General features: G+C 35.1%; 1 protein-coding gene across 5 annotated transcripts in view; it reads left to right on the top strand.

Moving 5' to 3' along the window:
- The window catches only part of L1CAM (L1 cell adhesion molecule), a 2,005,704-nt gene that overhangs the window by 1,517,038 nt on the left and 468,076 nt on the right, over positions 1–20,590 (top strand). For all 5 annotated transcript variants that reach the window (XM_044080361.1, XM_044080360.1, XM_044080358.1 and 2 more), the window contains one exon: positions 11,680–11,846. In XM_044080361.1, the coding sequence (XP_043936296.1) occupies positions 11,680–11,846 (167 nt within the window). The remainder of the gene's footprint in view (positions 1–11,679; positions 11,847–20,590) is intronic.

Here is a 20,590-nt window from a genome sequence, read left to right as displayed (position 1 = left end):
ATATATTGTACTCATGGAAAGATATTTCAGTAACACAGTTTTCACTGAATTATCCTGTATCTGCATCCATTCAAGAAGAATCATCTGTGAGCTTGTGGCAGCACTGTACCTTATCCATTCAATTAGCTCCATTAAACTAGGTTGAATTATACTAGAGTACTTAGTTCATAGGTTCATAGGTGTATACTAGGCTAACAATCACCAGGGCCCTTATAAGCCTAACCATGCAACCCAAATGTGAACCACAAATTTGATTTATATAGGGGGTGATCTACTGACTGTCTCTGTCCCTCAGAGACTTAGGTGCCAGACTAGGGGTGAATTTCTGATTATAGATCCATTGGTCCAAGCTGCACTTAAATAGGGTTACAGATAAAATCTGCTTGACATTGATGGGGAGCCTGTTCCAGGAAAATGGGAATTCTCTGAGAAACATATCTGTCTCTCCAGTGTTTATGTTGCAAGTAAAATTTAGGTCTTTTGATCTGACAGCAGTGATGCTATTTGTTTTGTGGATGTACAAAAAGTTCATCAAGAGTGGCTCCAATGATGCCTTGTATGCCAGGAAAAAAATCACTTCTCAGTAGTGTGTATAATACAGAGTAAACAGACAGAGCTTTGGTGCAATCAGTGTGTGAAATTGTGTTTACTCCCTATGTTCTTTTTGTAAGGAACATTTATGGACATTCCAGTTGCTGCATGTGTCGGGTCAGGCATACAGCAGGGGGCATAATACTCTATGATGGGTCTGATGAGGACTGAGTACAGTGGTATTATGATCTCTCTGGACCTAGATGCCATGCCCTTATTTATGAGTTGAGCAGTATAGAAGGATTTTCTTACTTTCTTGGACATATGTTAGTCACAAACTAGGTTACTATCTACATGAGTTCCCAAAACACTGACTGACGTCCTAAAAGGTACTATAATGCATTTCTTGGCACTGAGTTTTAGGCCATGGCTTTGGCACAAAGTGTTTGTCTGTTAGACCTTCATGAAGGGTGTTCTTGTCTTGGAAGGAGTCAATGACTGCTCCCAGTTTGAATTTATGGTCAGTCAGAGGCCTTTAACATTAGCTTTGACCTCCAAAGAGGACAAAGACGAGTAGGGCCAGCCAGAGTCCTGAGGGACCCCACTGATGGCTGGCTTCTTTGTGGAGGTACCCTCACCAATCCTAACATCTTGGGTCCTATCTGAGAGCCAGCTAATCTATCCAGCATGTTGTAAAGGAGTTAATGCCTAGTTCCATACATTTGATGACAAAGCCGAGTTCAGTTTTTTATCAAATGTTTTAGCTAAATCTTGGTAAGCAGTATGTGCTACCTTCCCCTTATCCATCACCTTAGTGACATTTTCAAAGAAGTCCACCAGGTTTAGTAAGTATGACCTTCACTGACAAAGCCAAACTGGGATGGATCCAGTGTCAGGAGGTCTCCTATGTCCATCTTGATAATTTCCATGATAATTCTTTCCATGGCATTGCAAAACAGAGTATTCAGATTAATGGACCTGTTGTTTCTAGAACTTGTTGAAAGGGGATAACTGTTGCAGTCATCCATACTCGTGGCACAAAGCCTGTTTTAAGACTGTAGTAAAACAGAGACTCCAGGGGTTCTGATAAGTCATATTTTAACCTGTCCAGGAGACATCCCAGGATGTTATCAGGGCCTATTTAGGCTGTGTCCTTAGTTTAAGAGATTGCAGCCTGTACATGCTCCATTGTTATACTTGAGGGTATGTTTGAGGGTATTTCTTGCAGGATAGTTGGAGGGGAGAGGGAGGTAAAGTTAAAAATGTATGTCAGCTGACAAGTTCATCATATTGTTAGGCTCAGTGAATGTGGCACCATTAACCACAAGTTCAGCACATTATTGCATGCTGTTCTTGATGTTTTCTAACATAGCTGAGCAAGACCCTGTGGTTATCTTTCATGGGCAGGCTATCTTAACCTCAATGTTGGCTTTGTGTGACCTAATTAGCCCTCTTAGTTGCCTATGTACTTTGATGAGAGAGTTGTTTTACTTTATGGGAATTACCCAGCCTGATTTTTGCCATATTTTTTCCTTTTGTTGGATATCCTGTTTAATTTGGGGTACATCAGGGCAGTTTGTTTCTGAGGCTAGTTCTGGGCTTTGTATGTACTGTGGCCTCTATGCAGCCATTGGCATGGTTGTACAGAGTTTCTTTGATTAATTCAGGTAAAAATAAATTCTTGCATCTTTAAACAATGGAATGAAGAAGCTATGTAGCAGTGTTCCACAGAGATGTAAGATAATCAGAGCTGCAGTCAAAATAAATGTCATATACTGCAGTGGAAGCCTGCATTTAGTTTTGTCATTCTCCACCTGGAGAGATATGACTCAGAAAGTCACTTAATCAGCCATTGCTCCCCAAGAAACTCCTAAGAAAATGTAGTAGTGTTTACTGGTACTAACCTGGTTTATAACATTAAAGGTTCCAAGCACATGAAAGTCACTGGGACAGGGCAAATCCCCAGAGGTGGACTAGATTGGTGAATACCTCTTAAATGTATCTCATTATAAGGGTTTAACACATTTTCATAGTAAATACTGAATAATATTAATTCATCAAAATAGCTTTTTGTAAGTATGAACTAATATTTTTAATTATGCTGTGAGTTTTCAAGTTGAAGTTCCATGTAAGTATTCCACATTCTGGAAAATGGTGATTGAGAGCTATGGATTGATGCTCGATGATTTACTGAAGGTGAAGGGTAGCACAGAAGGAGTCTTATTTGGGGACTTTTGATGCCTACATAATTTCAAAAATGTAGACATGCCAGAAAGGTCCGAGGTGTTTTTAATCAATTGAAAAATTGAAAGTCCAAGGTGTTTTTGATCAGTTGAAATGAATGCTAAGAAGGAAAAGAACCTCTATAATTCATTGAAAACTCATGGTATGGATTGCAGTACTTTTACTGAAAAAAAATCACATAAACAGCATGATATTACCATTAAAAAGCAGGTACAGAGTCCAATCTACTGAAACAAGAGCAGAGCATCCATCTGCACTGCCAATGACCTACGTTTGAGAACAGGTTCAGGACACTGGTAGGGATGGTGTGGGGGAGTATAAGATGAAATAGTCTATGGGCATCTCCAAGTGGGTGGTTTTGGAGAATCTCCTGCCTGTGTAACCCCAGTTGGAGAATAAGACTCTCATAGGTTATCTCAGGGTAAACAGGGAGTTGGCAATGATATTCTGATAGCACTCCACTAGCCATTACCACAGCTAGAGATATTGACCAACCTGCCTCATATATAACAACAACCAGTTCCACATTCACATCTCACCATTGGATCCCTCACTCCCTGGAAATGATGTCTTTGAAGAGCATGTTTTTGGTATAGCTGAAAAGGCTAGTTGGTATGATTTGTGAAATGGATTACCCTAATAAATTTCTTGAAATATTTGGTAAGAAGTGTTGGATGGGAGATAAATTAGATATAAACCTATCTTACAAATGGCAGAGAATGTGGATATCCTCCCAAGGAATTTTCAAGGATGTCTTTGGCATTCTCAAATGATAAGAAGGCTATCAAGGATATTATAGTAAAGAATTGAAAATGTTCTTATTTTGATTCCCTCGATAGTATTCTTGGGAAAGTCCCAAAAGTAATTTGTAAGTGGTGGAAAAAAATGTAAAGAACTTGTTTGAGATCACAGATTACACTGTGCAGTTGAGTAAACTGTGGATGTTGGCAGTAAAAATGTGAGATGTGTAACCAATATAACTATATTAATGTTAACAACACTGGGTACTTTTACAAAAAATTAAATCTCTGGTCAAATCCCAACATGTTAATTGTGCAGGAAAAGGGTTTGTGTACATGGCTATCTGTACCTTGTGTAGGTGAAACAGAGTCTGAGTGATAGAATTTAAGAGCACAATTGTAACATATGAAAGGGTGATAAAAAGTGCCCTTAATAAGCATGCACGCTTTGCGTTTTTGGCATCAAACAGAACTAATATACGTGTGTGTGTGTGTGTGTGTGTGTGTGGTGTAGGTGGGAAACAAAATTGTCATATAAAGAATTCTCCTGGTAAGTAAGGATAAATGCTAGACCCCTCACCAACCAAGTCTAAAATAATTCTTTAGTATCCACAGGGGTTTTAAAGTTAAGGGCAGCAAAACTGGGATACAGATTTTTTTGTATTTACATGCTTTTTCATCTTCTAGAGTTTTAATTCTTGTTTTTTTTTTTTTATTTATTAATTTCATTAATTACTATTCTTATTTGATTAGGTTTTCAACTCTGTTTTTAAGAAGTTCATGATATATTGTCATGTGACTACAATCAGTGTCTTATGATTTGATTTACTATTTAAACAGTACACTTTAAATATCATTATTCTGATTAAGCCCATATTTCTTGGATGAAAGCACTAAACAAAGTGTTGTTTTATTATCATTATTACTGTTATCATTATTATTATATTTATTATTACTACTGTTATTATTATTATTATTACTGTTATCATTATTATATTTATTATTACTACTGTTATTATTATTATATTTATTATTACTACTGTTATTATTATTATTACTGTTATCATTATTATATTTATTATTACTACTGTTATTATTATTACTGTTATCATTATTATATTTATTATTACTACTGTTATTATTATTATTACTGTTATCATTATTATTATATTTATTATTACTACTATTATTATTATTACTGTTATCATTATTATTATATTTATTATTACTACTGTTATTATTATTATTATTATTACTGTTATCATTGTTATTATATTTATTATTACTACTGTTATTATTACTATTATTATTATTATTATTATTTCCATTTTTGTGCCTGCAGAGATCACCATTTTATGTGGGTATTTTACAAAAAAGAAGAAATTTAAGTGATCAAGTACAAGTGGTAAAATTATGAATTGAATGTGCAGCACCACTGTTTAAATTCACACAATATGATATTAGTGATACACCACTATTGCTAAGGTAGTGTTGGGGACTGATTTTAAAAAAATGTATTTTGTTTTCCTTTTTTTCTGTGATGATCACATAGAAAAGTATAATATACATGCATATTTCAAAGAAACATAATGAAGTGAACTATGTATGTAGACAGTGGATTCTGTTAAAATGCCAAAAAATACAATATGATCCTGGTAGTCACAAGACACAGCGTGACTACAGCTTATATTAGTATATAGCCACAGATGGCCATTTTAAGTCCTAAATGCACAAACAGTTAGTTACACTTACTCCTAGGAAACCATCTTTGGACCTGCCTGATCATGAGAATTACTGCCCTATATAATGGCCATTACTCAAATTAAATCACTTTTAACTTCTCAAGTTCTTTAAAGTCCTTACCTATCTGACCTTGAGTAATGACAAACTACTAAAACTATTCTGATCACAGTAGTTATTGGCCTTCTAGTTGCCAGAGATCAGCATTTTCCTTTGGGTTTGGCCCTCTATGAGCTCTCAGCTGCATTTGAACAGTGAACCTTGAGCTCTTGGTGCAGTACCTGCATACCCACTGTGGCCAGACGTCCACTGTCCTTAGTTACCTTGCTTTCGAAGTTGTGTAACACACAGAGAGTGGTTTTGGGAACTAGTTCTTCAGTGAACCATTCACAGTTCTGCAGGGTCTCACAGGGTTCCAGTCTTCATCCAGTTTTGCTCATAATACATATGGTTATCTCTGGGAGACATTATTAAATTAAGTAGTTTAGTTAGTGCTCTTAAGTAGATAATATCCATTTATAACTATTCAACTCTCAGGATCATGTCTTATGTATGGAAGTCATCCTTAACTGGATGAGAAATAGTCATCGTTGGTCATTGAGACAGTCTGTACAGAACTGTGGAAGTGACCATTCATGCTAGCTCTTTATTTTACTCCTCCTTTCATCTGTGGTGGTTATAGATTACAGTTTGTGCTTTATCTGTGAAATATGGATATTTTTCATATTCGGGCATCAAACGATAGCTGTTGCCAGATTTCCTTTGTAATATCTCCAGAGCATTGTCTAAGTTAGGTGTCGCATTCAGGATCTTTCTAAAGTTTTGCTTTCTCTAATTTCTGCGTGATCGTACTATTGCTATACCCTTCATTTTAGACTTGATACTGGTGACTTTGGTCATTTACAAGTTGTTCAGAACATTGTATTGCATATACTTACTGGTATGGTGGACAAAATATGAGGCTTCTTTGGAGCCCTTTAAGATGCCTGTTAAAACTCATATTTTTCAATGGAGGTTATTTGTATGACTAGAATCTTTAGTTGTTTTAATTAGTTTTGTTTATTTATTAAATATCCTATTCATATTGCATTATTCATTCAGGCCCAGAAATCTGATTCTTATTTTGTACTTTGTATGCATCTATTCTGCTTTTTTTATATTATTTTTATTTGTCAAAAGTCTTGGATTAGGTCTGTTAAATTGATTAGTTAAGAACAAAAAATAAAAAAATACTAGCCACCAAGCAAGGTACTCACTTTGTAGGATAATCAAATAGAGGTAAAAAACAAGTAGTATGCCAAAGCAGAAGAACAGTCCAAACCACAGTATTCACTTCACGGTTTATTTAAGAAAGGATCCAAAAAGTAAGCGCTTTCACGTTGGTCTACAACACTTCCTCAGACTTCAATGACTACTAACAAATCCTTGCATTTAAATAATGCTCTCAATTAACTAATCAAGTAAATCAATTTATCAACATTTAAAGACAAACTACATTCATCATAGCTTTCAACAATTCATATTAAGACAAGCATTTCATATGAATAAAAGCATAAAATAGATAATAATCTGCTATGTAAAACAAATATATAGTTAATATGCTTGTTTATAAAATATCATAAATAAAATATAACATGATAATTACAATAACCATAAGCAATGTTGTTCAATAAATAATGTACATGTTGATAATACTAAATGTTGTCATTGTAAAATATTAATATATATAACAAATATACATCTCAAAAGAAATACATGTGTCAATATGATCAGTGGTGTGATCTAAAACATGAACACCTAACTAATGACTATAAGATCTAGCTGCCAGAAATTTGTTAGTAGTCATTGAAGTCTGAGGAAGCGTTGTAGACCAACGTGAAAGCGCTTACTTTTTGGATCCTTTCTTAAATAAACCGTGAAGTGAATACTGTGGTTTGGACTGTTCTTCTGCTTTGGCGTACTACTTGTTTTTTACCTCTATTTGATTATCCTACAAAGTGAGTACCTTGCTTGGTGGCTAGTATTTTTTGTTCTTGATTTGTTGCTTTTTACTACGCCACTGGGACATGGCAGAAGAAATTGAAGTTGTTAATGAAGTGTTTCAAAAATCAGAAAAACGATCACATGAACAGATTTTCTCTTTGAATGGACTATGTCGATAAATCCACTGCTTAAGTTAACTTCAAAGGACTTATTACATGGCAAGGATGCTGATACCAGCATTAAACACGGTATGGATATTATTTTGGTTACTAGAAGACTGGAGAACAAAATACAGAAATTAAAAACAGTTCAGTGGCAGAAACAGCATATGGAAGCCTGTCTTAGCTTCCGCCTGGTACTTAGAGGTTTACGGATATTAAAGATGCCCACCTATGGCAACATATATCCAGAATTACCGAATATACCGAAAATTCACAAGGACTTGTATAATCCACCATTGCGTGCATTAATTGATGGTCGGCTATCTATTACTTATCCTTGTGCTCAGCTAGTAGAAGCAATCTTGGCTAAATACTTGAAATTGATCCCTCACATATGTAAGGACTCATGGTCTTTTCTCAGTAACATGAATAATATTGTCTTTGACAATTCTCTCAACTTTCTTACAGTCGACGTAGTCGACCTATATACATCCATACCGCATATAGAAGCAGTAGAATGGGTCACTTTGATGCTTAAAGAATTAGGTGCTTCAAAAAATGAAATGGATGTAGTTTCTGAACTTCTAGACATTATTCTGACATCTAATTATTTCATGTTTAATGAGAAAGTATACTTACAAACACAGGGTGTAGCTATGGGGTCACCATGCGGGGCAACAGTAGCCAATCTGTTTATGACATACTGGGAAAGGAAATTCTTATTTGATAACATCATGATGGAGAAAATTAAGTTATATACTCGGTACCTTGATGATGTCTTTTTCCTTTTTGCAGGTGATGAAATTGAAGCTATTTCATTCGTAGAATACTGTAACAACACTACCCCCTTTTAAAAATTTACATCTACTTTTTCTACTATGGAAATAGACTTTTTGGATGTAAAGCTTTCTAAGGATGTTATTAATTTTGAGTATATTTCAACAATTTATAGAAAACCAACATACTGTAATTCATTTCTACATTTTAATAGTTCACATCCCTTCAAATAAAAAAGAGCTATTATTAAAGGACAATTAATAAGAGCAGCCAGGATGTGCAATAGAGATATAACTTTTTATAAATAATGTAATAACCTTGAAAATATGTTTATAAGTAGAGACTATCCTTTAGACATGTTCCTAGAACTTCTTAGTGAAGTTGATAATAAACGTTTGAATGGTATGTATGTCCCTCTTCTTAAAAAGAGGATTATAGTAACTGACGTTTCTCCAACTGTAACTGAAACGATGGCCCCTACACTAGAAAATTTTAACTTTAATAATATTAGCAGATCTAAGAGAGTTGACTCTTTGAAAATTAGTTTCATTTCTACATTTAACAATAATTCTTCAGAAATTCAATTGATTTTATTAAAAAATTGGCATTTCATTCTTAATAATGAAGACTTACTTGAAAAATTAGGTGATAGACCTAATTTTGTATATAAAAGAGGGAGTAACTTGAAATCAATACTTGAAAATAACAATAGTTACAGTAACAATAACAATAAAAAAACTAAATTTAAAGGATGTATGCAGTGTGGATTGTGCAAATACTGTCAATTTGTTAAAAATTGTAGTACTTTCCAGATAGGTGGTATTAAATATTATATTAATGGTAATCTTAACTGTACTTCTAGGTCTATAGTTTATCTGGCATTATGTAATTGCTGTGAAGCATATTATGTAGGTAAAACGGACCGTAGACTTTGTGACAGATTATATGAGCATCTGTATGCAATAAGAATGAGGAAATGTGAAAATGCCCTGGCAAAACATTGTGAAAAACATGAGGGACATAGTTTCAGTTTTATGGCCATCGACACAGTACCATCTACTTTAAGGGGAGGACCTATTAACATTCTTTTAGAGGTCCGTGAGTTGGAATGGCAATTGCGACTGAACTCTTTTTGTTTTCCAGGACTGAATGAAACTTGTAATATTTCATGTGTTTTAAAGACGAGGAATTATTTGAGACACAAAAAGAATAAATGTCCATCTTAACTCTATTGTTAGTTAACAACTATGCCCATATATAGGGTCAAGATTTGGGAAATTATTTGGGAAGTTAATTTCATGTTCCAACTTGCATATACACACATATTAATAAGTAATCATATACTATCTTTTAGTGAAGTACTATAGTAGTTCAGGTATGTTTTATAGTTACAAGTCAATAACTGGTGATTGGCTTTTTATGTTATTTATTACTTTTTCCTATTTATTGTATTATACTTTTATTATTTTCTAGATATTCAATATATTAAATATAATAGTACCCACTTAATCCACTCATTGTATATTATAGTATTCGTATTAAGAATGTTTAATAATAACCTCTTTTACAAGTAATTTAATGTTTTTAATTGAATATATATTTGATGAGTTTTAATTAATTGCCATAAGGACCTCAACTTATGCATACATGCAGCGTGTTTGTGGAGCAATGTTTCTTTAAATGTACCTTTCTCTTGTACCATGTCACACAATCTCCATGAGCTTATGTGGCGTTTTTTTTAAAAATGTTTGTATTCTGAGGAAGCTGTGGTGTTACTACGGCGAAAACACTCTTGTTTTTTTGTTTTAATAAAAGCGTTATTTGGATTTTCTATTCAAGTTATTTGTAGAACTTATAATCAGAGCCTTGCTATACTAGTTTGGAAGTTGGCGTACTTTTTACATATATCCAGAATTGTTGTCAAAGTGGCAGAAACTTAACTTGGATACCAGTTTCTGTTATATTAAGCTTCTATAGATTTATTCTATTTTTTACCTCTAAATTGATTAGTTGATAAATAATATATTAAGAGAAAGAAACAAAAACAAAACAAGAAACAGATAAGCTGTTTTTTCAAGCCTTGTGTATTTGACAATTGCTGGGATGTCCAGATATGATGTTACGAGCATGGCACATTCCTAATATTTTCTCATTTGTGAACTCCTGGCCACATGCACCTCTTTCTGGCCCATACTATGATGTTATATACTATGCTGGGATATTACATCTAGATCATGCCTTCAGTCATTCCTTTCTGCCATTAACAGAGAATGGATATCATGTGCAACACTCACCATGGAAAGGTTTTCACATTCACAGCCTAAACACTGAACCTTCATGGTGTTCTGTGGTTACCAGCTCATGAGCCAGAACCCAAATTTACACAGATTGGTTCTGTTTGGGTTGAGAAGCACAATATGAAGCATAGCCAGTGCTTCAGTCTGGACTCCATCAGGAGATGAAGGAAAAAGTTCTGAAACCCTGCCCTATACCTTAACCTAACCCTAATAAACCTAGTCATAACCCTACACTTGAAAGTAGCCAAAAACCTCAAACATAACCATATACAAACACCTACTTTAACACTGAAGAACTGCAGCAACCCCTTTTGAATAACTGAAGTTTTATTTGTTTTAGCAATGTACAAAAATTTGGCCAAAAGGACATGAAAAGATTGCAATTCATGCATCTGTCCATGAACAAATAACTTACTATGTTGTAATGCAATAATCTACTTATTTTCAGGACTGATTTTATATTTAAAATGCCTCTGTACTTAATTCTGCATCCACAGAAGTAAGTACCTATTAAAATGAAGCAGTAAAATAGTTTTAATTAAAAAATAAAAAGTAAACAAACTATCTGTTTTACATAAGTTAAAATCCTCCTGCCCCCCCCCCCAAAAAAAAAAAACAGTCAATGGCTAGAAACTGTTAGTACTAAAAGCCTGTTTAAAAATGCCCTGCTGTGATGCCTTGAAACTCAACACTTGTAAACACAAATCTTGTACCTCAGCTGACTGAAACTACTAAGTCAAGCAGACAGATGCCGTAAAACTACGTCCTTGCTTGGCAGTGACAGCAACCTAAAGCTAAAGTAAGCAGTTTTGCAGCTCAAAGTTCCCTGCACCCCATGTGTTCCCACAATCCAAACCATGGGGACAGACTGATAATCTAAAATGCAGAAAAAAAAAAGGTTTTGATCTTACTCCAGGAAGTTAAGAATTAGTAAGCACAAATAACTTACTATAACATGTAGTGAACAAGCAACTACAAGGAAACAATGTACGAAGCAAACATGATCAAGCGAATAAGAAACAAGAAGTAAAGAATGGAGCGGTTAAAGGGAATAAACAGATGTCAAGTGCCAGTATTATATGATTCTAGGTAGACCATTTCCATTCACTTTGTAAATTATCTTCTCCATCTGGCTTGGTATGATAAGTCCTGCATATCGGTGTTTCCTTGACTGTGAGCTAACTTTCATTTTGTTCTGTCTTTCAGGGAGAATGAAGATGGAGAACCAGTCCTACAAGATGTACGTTACTTCATCTACACTAATGGCACCTTACGGATTCGTAAGGCGGGAAAGAATGACTCTGGACTGTACAACTGCAGTGCGAATAATGACCTAGGCAGTACAGCGATCACAGCGGTGCTAAATGTAAAGAGTTGAGTGACTTTTCTGCTATAAAACATCAGTATAATAATTTACAAGGAATATACATATATATTTTGAAACTGTTTCTGGTAATGATGAAAGGTTCCTTTTTCATATTTGTAAACACAGCCATGTTTGAATATTCTGAAGCAGTTAACAAAAAGTTTTGTTTGTCTGTGATTTTCTCTTGTGCAGAAAATGCTTAGTTATTATTAGCAGCCCAGATGTATTATCTTGTTAACTTGGATTATGTTACTGTGTTACTGTGGGCACAAACCTCAAAAAGTTAATACCTGCCATGTCATTGCAGAGTACATTCGTAAATGCCTCCATATTGCCAAATATGAGTATTGTATAGCTCAGCAGCACTTTTCTTTGTCATATTTCTGTGCCTTTATCCTTCCTAAATGCACATTGAACATGTATGAAATCTGACATTATTTTGTTTAGAAAGTTTTTTCACTGACTTGCACATGTAATTGCTTTTGGCAAAGCAAAAGCCTGCATGGAAAAATGTTTGTACCTATTCTGCAAATGGCCATAAACCTAAGTATCTGGGTATACAGGTTTACTCCGACCTTGTTGCATAAAACAGCATGGAAACTGTGGCCAGTATGCTTTTTCAGTCATAAAAAAGAAGCCATCTCAGAAATGAAAGACTGCAGACTTCACACCTTTGACTGCCTCTAAAGTATAGGAGTGTTGGGAATGAGGTGCACAGCTAAAAATAAAGTCTTACCCTTTACAAAGTCAAATAATTTAACTAGATTCTGTAGCTTAATAAAAAACATCCCATAAAAGTCTCTTTAGAAATGGCAACCAACCTAAATAATTGAATAGGCCCATTTTAAAGCACTGCCCTACACACTAAACTGTGTGTGTGTGTGTGTGTGTGTGTGTGTGTGTGTGTGTGTGTGTGTGTGTGTGTGTGTGTGTGTGTTTAACAAAAATTGTACACTATTAATAGTGCAACAATATCCTTATGACTACATCTATGTTTCAAATGTAACCCAACTGACAAGGCACCATTCAGGGAAGAGTAAGGGGAAGAAAGAATGTCAAAGACTGGAAAAGGTCCTATAAGCTGTTTTGCTCTCTTGGAGGGGTGCACCCCTACTTTTCAAACTGACAGTAGAAGTTGAGTTGGTTGTCAGAACTGCAGAAGCATGTCCTAAAGAGAGTGTGAACTATCAGGCAAAGATAACTGTACATGCACTCTTTTGGTAAGCGTGTATAGATGGTGCAAAGATAACTGTACGTGCACTCTTTGGGTAAGCATGTGTAGATGGTGCAAAGATAACTGTACATGCACTCTTTGGGTAAGCATGTGTAGATGGTGCAAAGATAACTGTACGTGCACTCTTTGGGTAAGCATGTGTAGATGGTGCAAAGATAACTGTACGTGCACTCTTTTGGTAAGCGTGTATAGATGGTGCAAAGATAACTGTACGTGCACTCTTTGGGTAAGCATGTGTAGATGGTGCAAAGATAACTGTACATGCACTCTTTTGGTAAGCGTGTATAGATGGTGCAAAGATAACTGTACGTGCACTCTTTGGGTAAGCATGTGTAGATGGTGCAAAGATAACTGTACGTGCACTCTTTGGGTAAGCATGTGTAGATGGTGCAAAGATAACTGTACATGCACTCTTTTGGTAAGCGTGTATAGATGGTGCAAAGATAACTGTACGTGCACTCTTTGGGTAAGCATGTGTAGATGGTGCAAAGATAACTGTACATGCACTCTTTTGGTAAGCGTGTATAGATGGTGCAAAGATAACTGTACATGCACTCTTTTGGTAAGCGTGTATAGATGGTGCAAAGATAACTGTACGTGCACTCTTTGGGTAAGCATGTGTAGATGGTGCAAAGATAACTGTACATGCACTCTTTTGGTAAGCGTGTATAGATGGTGCAAAGATAACTGTACGTGCACTCTTTGGGTAAGCATGTGTAGATGGTGCACTAAACAACTGAAGCAACAAAATTTGATAATGATACTGTGTATACAAAAGTTACACATTCACTTCTGTATGGAATAAGTGGTTATTTTTACACATGTACCCCATATATTTCTATAACTGAACAAATTCTGAAAAAATAAAATAACATTAAATCAAAAGTAGATGTAAGACTAGCACTGATACAGAATCTGAAGCCTCGTGTACAGGGTCCTCTCCATTTGTATGTAAGGGTGTTAATTTGAAAAGACATAAATAAAAATAAGTAAATAAAAAGCTGTCCCCTTCTGAAAAATGGAAAAAAGTCAGTTTAATGAGCTATATGTAGTTCAAGAGTTGGGACTGACTTTTATTTGTACTTATGGAAGTTGTAATCATATATGTTCCTTATGGGTTTGCTACACTTTATAGACTGTACAACATCCCAGTAGTATAAAAAAAATCAGGAACACTGATTTACTACTGTTAAAAAAATGAAATTCATCACTAACAAACATACACAAACCATTACTTGACACACTAGAAATAACTTATAACACAGCAAAATCTGTTTCTAATATTCAGCATAGATGTCTACACTGCACAGTATTATAGAAGGTGTGGTGATTTGAGCTGCAACATAGCCTATGTCACAGTCAATTCAAAATGCAACATTCCACAGTCAATAAACCAAACATATGTCCCTCAACAACTATTACTGAAAAATATTGTCCTAGGAGACCACTCAGATTTATACATTTATATCAACAAGAAATCATCCAGTTCAATAATTGATATATATACTCTTTATATTAAGGGAATGTAGCCAAGTTGTGGAATTGTCTTCCTCCTTATATCCTATTAGAACCTAACATTAAGACCTTTCAGCATAAGTTAAAAAGTCATTTAGCCAACATATGGAACTGTCATTGCTGCAAAAAATGATAACAAGCCACATAACGTTTCCCATCTGATTTACAAGTTCATGCAAAATATAAGGCAACATTGTTTCACTACTTCTCCACTACCCTTTTTGGAAGCACCTTCTCTGTTATATCCAATCATATTCATACACATTCACAACAATTGAACCACATCTATCTTAGGACATATTTTAATTTGCATCTTCCTTCTGTATCACTTTCTCTTTGCCATTTTTCTTTCTCTGTACCCATCCGTACTTTTTGCCAGTAAAACTTTACTCATACTATTAGTATTATAGGTGACTTACTGTAGAATTATCGCTCACATTTTCATCACTCACCCTGCATGTTTCTTCCTATTTTTACTCTAAAACTACAAAGTTTATAGAATTTCTTCTTGTCTTTTTAATCATACTTATCTTAGTTATGTACAATATATTTCCTACTGTCGTTTAACATAGTGTAATATACATATTCTAAATATTTGTACTCCTTTCGTATAACAATGTCGTTATGTATTATCTGATGAAAAGGGTCTCTTAGACTTCATAGACCACCACAGTCAACAAACACAAATAAATAACAACAAATAATAATAATACATGGATAAATAAGTAAATCATATTCTCATGAGCTGACATTCCAGGAATTATGTCTGCGATGGTAAAGAATAATTAAATTTCCTGTCCTTATAAGTTATAGATTGGAGGCATGTACTTATTCAACCTGTCTTTAAGGGAAAGGGGAGTAGGACAAACCCAGAATCATGTAGACCCTTAAGTCTACTTTCATGTTGTGGAAAAATAATGGAGAAGGTAATACTGGATAAGTTATTGTCAGAACTGGATAGGTTGGGACTTGAAACCATATATCAGCATGCATATGTTGAAAATAGATCTATTACCACCTGTAACATAATGTTCTATAACAATATAATAACAGCTATGAATGAAAAGTTGTGCTGTGATGTGATTTATATAGATTTAACTTCAGCATTTGACAGGGCCATGCACAAAACACTGATCAATAAATTAGTACAACTAGGTATTGATGTACTGTTGATATAGCTGCATGGCTTACAAATAGGACATGGCAAGTATAACACACCAACTGGACAGGTGAAATCCTTGGTTACAGTCAAGGTGTCTACTTTGATTCACTGAAAACTCATTTCATTGAATTTCAAAACACTCACACCAAATCGCTGAAAGTTCAAATCACTGAAAACTCATTTCACTGAATCACATTTCACTGAATGTAAGTACTGTTGGGCAAATAAAATGTATATGCCCTTTACCCCACTGTAGTGCAATCCTGGACTTAGTATTTATAATTTGGGGGGTGTGGGGGACATGGGCTCCCACATTGGGGATTGTGGGTGGCTTAGCCCCCCACCTACTTTTGGTTTTATATTAGCTTTCAGTGAAACGAGATTCATAAATATAACAGCTAAGTAGGCGGGGGGCTATGCCTGTTAATATCCTTTCAAATAAAGAAATAATTCACTACATTTAGAATATTCAGTGAAATGTGAGCAGATTAACAGATAAAGTTACACTTTGGGCAGCTTTAAGTACAAATACTGAGCTTGTTCTTAGTGCTTTCCTTTCCTTATGGAAAACTAGATAAGGAGGTTTGACATAAAGACACTGCAGCTCAGCTATTATTTTGCCAAATGCAATGGTCACCAAAAAGAGGATATTCTTTGGAAAGGCCTTCACATTACTGGAGACTACAGGTTCAGATCATACATCTCATCCATACCAAATTACTCCTATTTTTACTGATTTTGAGGCAAAATAATGGGGTGCCATGATACCAGAGTGCCCCCCCCCCTTTAATTCCCGATTATTTTCAATATTTTTCTTTCTTTTTTTTTTTTTTTTAAAGTTGCTGCTGACATCATTGCACAACGCATGCTAGAGCATGCATATGCGTAATTATGTTACTTCGTGAACCCGATTGCCCACTCGCCTATTTGAAAATTTGAATTGGGAAGGAAACGGTCTGGAGTACTCAATAGCAAAGCACTGAGGGGAGCTTTCAGAGCTGTTCAGTGTTTCACTATTTGCAATTTACTGTTTATTCTATCAACCTGACCCAAGTACATGATGTACTTCAAGTTTTGCACTGTAGTGCAGACTGCAGAGTCTGTTCAGTCCGCCCAGCGCTCACCCGTGTTCCACAGACCGCGATCACTCAGTCCCTGTCCCACCAGCCAGGATTCAGGAATTTACTTTCTCTGACAGCTCGACTACAGCTCCTCTGGCACAAAGTAAGAAAAACAAAAAAAAGCACCTTATTGTTTTGCGTAATGGAAACTGCATCATCTGCCGACTCCAAGTACCAACATTCTAGCAGTGCAAAACGTAAACTATTGATTTTGACACGTATTCACGTAATAAAGTAAAAAAGAAAAACATCCATAGGATTAACGGTATATGGCCAACAGCAACAATAAGTAGAAAAGTATAACAAACAGCGAATAACAACGTAAAAAATAAACCGTTTATTTTTATGTTACGGTGTAGCGGTTATCCACTGTTTGTTTTACGTTTAAACTATTGATTTTAGCCATCAGTTCACACAGAAGCAGAAACAAATGGTTAAATTACCTAAGATGTGAATTCCTTTACAGCAGGTGGTAGAGGTCGCAGGTTGCTACGTATGGATTCAGATTATGTTAAGGAAGTTCAAGGAGTATGTCAGCACTTGACTGTTTTTATGTAAGGCGATTAGGTGCATGCTTCACATGCTCTCCATTCTTTGAAGGATTGATATGTTCAAGTGTGTGAATTTCATTGATGTAGCATACACTGATGTTTTTGTCTTGCAAACATGTGAGATGAAATTCAGATGGTTCTGGTGAATGTTGCTTGTTCTGAGGAAGATTAAAGAAAACATCAGAGTCTATGTGAAAACTAAATACAGCCTCAGTTCTTTTCAGGAGCTGTGAGTGCAACTTTGTAGCATGCTCACTTTTATAAGTGTAAGAAAGTGAATTACTCAAGAGATGTGTACAATATTTTAACTATGCCACTGGATTATTTTAGGTTATGTGGTGGGGATGGTGTTTCTTATGCAGTGGTTTATACTCTGCAGGGCCACTGACTGTATTAAAGTGCCAAGTCCCGAATGAGAAAAATGGTTAGTTAATAAGCAATCATCATAGTTAACAAATGTATTAGTTTTTTACACAAGTTCAAAGTTTGATGCAGTTTCAGATGTTAATATAAATAAAACACTATTGTTCTGGTTATATTTCGTGTTTAATATTTTGTCTGTTCTTAAATTTGCTTTTAAATGTTGGTATCCCACAATTCAATTGGAGTTGGTGGGGTTGCATAATTATGTATGCAAATTTTATGTTAATCAGTGTACAGATTTGTACCTATTTTTCATGAGCCTTTGTCCAGATTTTTGATGTATCCAGGTTGAGAGGTATCGTTCAGATGGTGAAAGACTAAGCTTTTTGGCCATAAAGTAAATGCCCCAAGGAGGGAACACATCTGTAATAGAAGGTTCAAACTGAAAGTGCCTCTTAAAAATAGCTTTGCAGAGCTTCAAGTAGACAAAAACGGGGAATCCAGAACAAGATGAAAAATGTCTATTAACTGAATTTTTATTGGAGCAATAATTAAGACTGCACTCAGATACTTCTGATAAATAGGTACAGTCAGCACTGTTACTGAGCGTCCATAGAGAAAATGAGTCCATTTGCCATGGTATGCCTGCTGAAATGACGTAATCAGTTAATCATTAAACTGGAAGTTATATCCCTTCCATAACAGAATGCTTAAACAATTTCTAATTTTTTTTTTTTGTGAACAAGTTCAGCTAGATTTAACTCATGTTTACTTTTAGCCTGTTTCACTAGTTCAAGAAAAAGTCTATTGCACTGTGCCTTGTTTGCTGGGATGGGTGAATCTTTGTTTCTATTCCAAAGCTGATGCTTCATTTTCCTGCATCTGCATATGGGTTAACCTCTTCATTCACCATGGAGGAAGTTTCTTCAGTATCTACTACAGATTTACAGAGAGGAAGAAACTGATCAATCAGATTGTAAATAAACTCGCAGAAGGTAGATCAGCTATGCTGAATATTCATACAATCTATGCTAGTCTACCAGTTCCATGACTGTAGCTCCGAGTTATTGACAGGAAAATCTGGTCTATAAAATGTATTTATGGGCCCATGACCATTGTTTCTCATATCTATTTCAGTAGTAACCTCATCCATCACACAAAGACTGTCAGACTTCCTGTGCTGTCATTCTGTATAGCAGCATTGTGTTTTAAATTTGTGATTAAACCAGATGGCATCTAAAAATTGTGCCCTATCTAGCAGCTTCCGTAAAAATTTGTGAAATGTTATGTTGGATTCTTTTTCAATAATTTTAAGAATAACTACTAGTCTAGAGAATGACACATTCTAGTAGACATCAAGGGCACTGATGTCTCTTGATCCAATGTCAAAATAGTTTGAAAAACAACTGCAAATGAAGTTGCCTAGTTTAGTGGCTGAGTCAGAAGAAGGTAGTTTATAAAAAAAAAAAAAAAAAAAATATATATATATATATATATAATATATATATATATATATATATATATATATATATATATATATATATATATATATATATATATCCCAGTTTAATTTTCCTGATGAAATCCTTGCTGCCATCAGTTCTGGTATTACTTTCACACAAAGGGTGAAAGAAGTAAACTTTACCGACACAAAAATAGAGATCCCCCCTTCCTATATGTTCTAAACACATGGTGAACCTTATATCATGGGATGGAAATAGATTTTCTACTAAAATGGCAATGAAAGCACATCATTGTCCTCCCCAGCAATTCATGACTCTAACTTAGTTTGTTATTAAGACTTCTAGAGATCATCTAAAAACATTTAAGGGTAATTCTAGGATGTTTGTTTAGCTTGCTAGGGACAAACCTAAAAAAGATCAGACCATCCTGCTAATTATATTTCCTACCAAAATGTTCCCTTGGTGGGTAAGATGTAAACTGAATTTGCGAAAATAAATCCTTTTGACTTTAAAATCTTCCCAGATGTGGATGACCTTCACCAAGTTTGTTATTGATTAATTCCTTGACAATACTGGTCAAAGCTCCGGCGTGAGTTTTCAATAAACTGGGGGGTGAGTTTGCTATAATGGTTAATGTCTTCATCTCATAAACACAAGGTCCAAGGTTTGATTCTGATCTTAGTTTATTGGCTAGGCTTAAAAATGGCCTTGCAAGACAAGTAGCATCATATTCACCTATGAACATGATGCAGAAAATCTATCACAGAAAATCATCTGGACTCCTACAGACCTACTTAAGAAGTTTATGTCTCTTACTGCATCACTAAAGATGCCATTATTTGTTCTTCCTACAAGGATCTCCTTGGGCAAGACATACTGACTTTTTGCTCGCCACACACACACACTCACACACACACACACACACACACACACACACACACACACACACACACACACACACACACCACACGCACGCGCATGCACATGCGCACATATACTTATAAAGCATTAAAGGAAAGGAACAACTTTTTCAAAAGGAATACTACATCTTCCCATTACTATAGGTAACACAAATCCAAGGTTATAATCTGCTTCATTGATTACAGTTTACAATTAAAATGGCTGTTAGGCTTTTTAAACCAGGAAAGATAAATGTGAGATTTTTTTTTTTGGGGGGGGGGGGTCATTTAGCTTTTTATTTTTTATTTAATTTTTATTAACATTTGTTGACTGAGGTAGGGCAACAATCCAGTCGAACCTTTTAAAGGCCAGGCCAGTTATAAGAAATGAAAGAGCTGTAATGAAAAGGTTGATAAATAGTAAAATCAGAACAACATATTTG

This window comes from Protopterus annectens, chromosome 8.part0, assembly GCF_019279795.1.
Source record: "Protopterus annectens isolate FY-2018-M chromosome 8.part0, PAN1.0, whole genome shotgun sequence".
NCBI lineage: Eukaryota > Metazoa > Chordata > Ceratodontiformes > Protopteridae > Protopterus > Protopterus annectens.
This window is presented reverse-complemented; position numbering and strand designations above follow the sequence as displayed.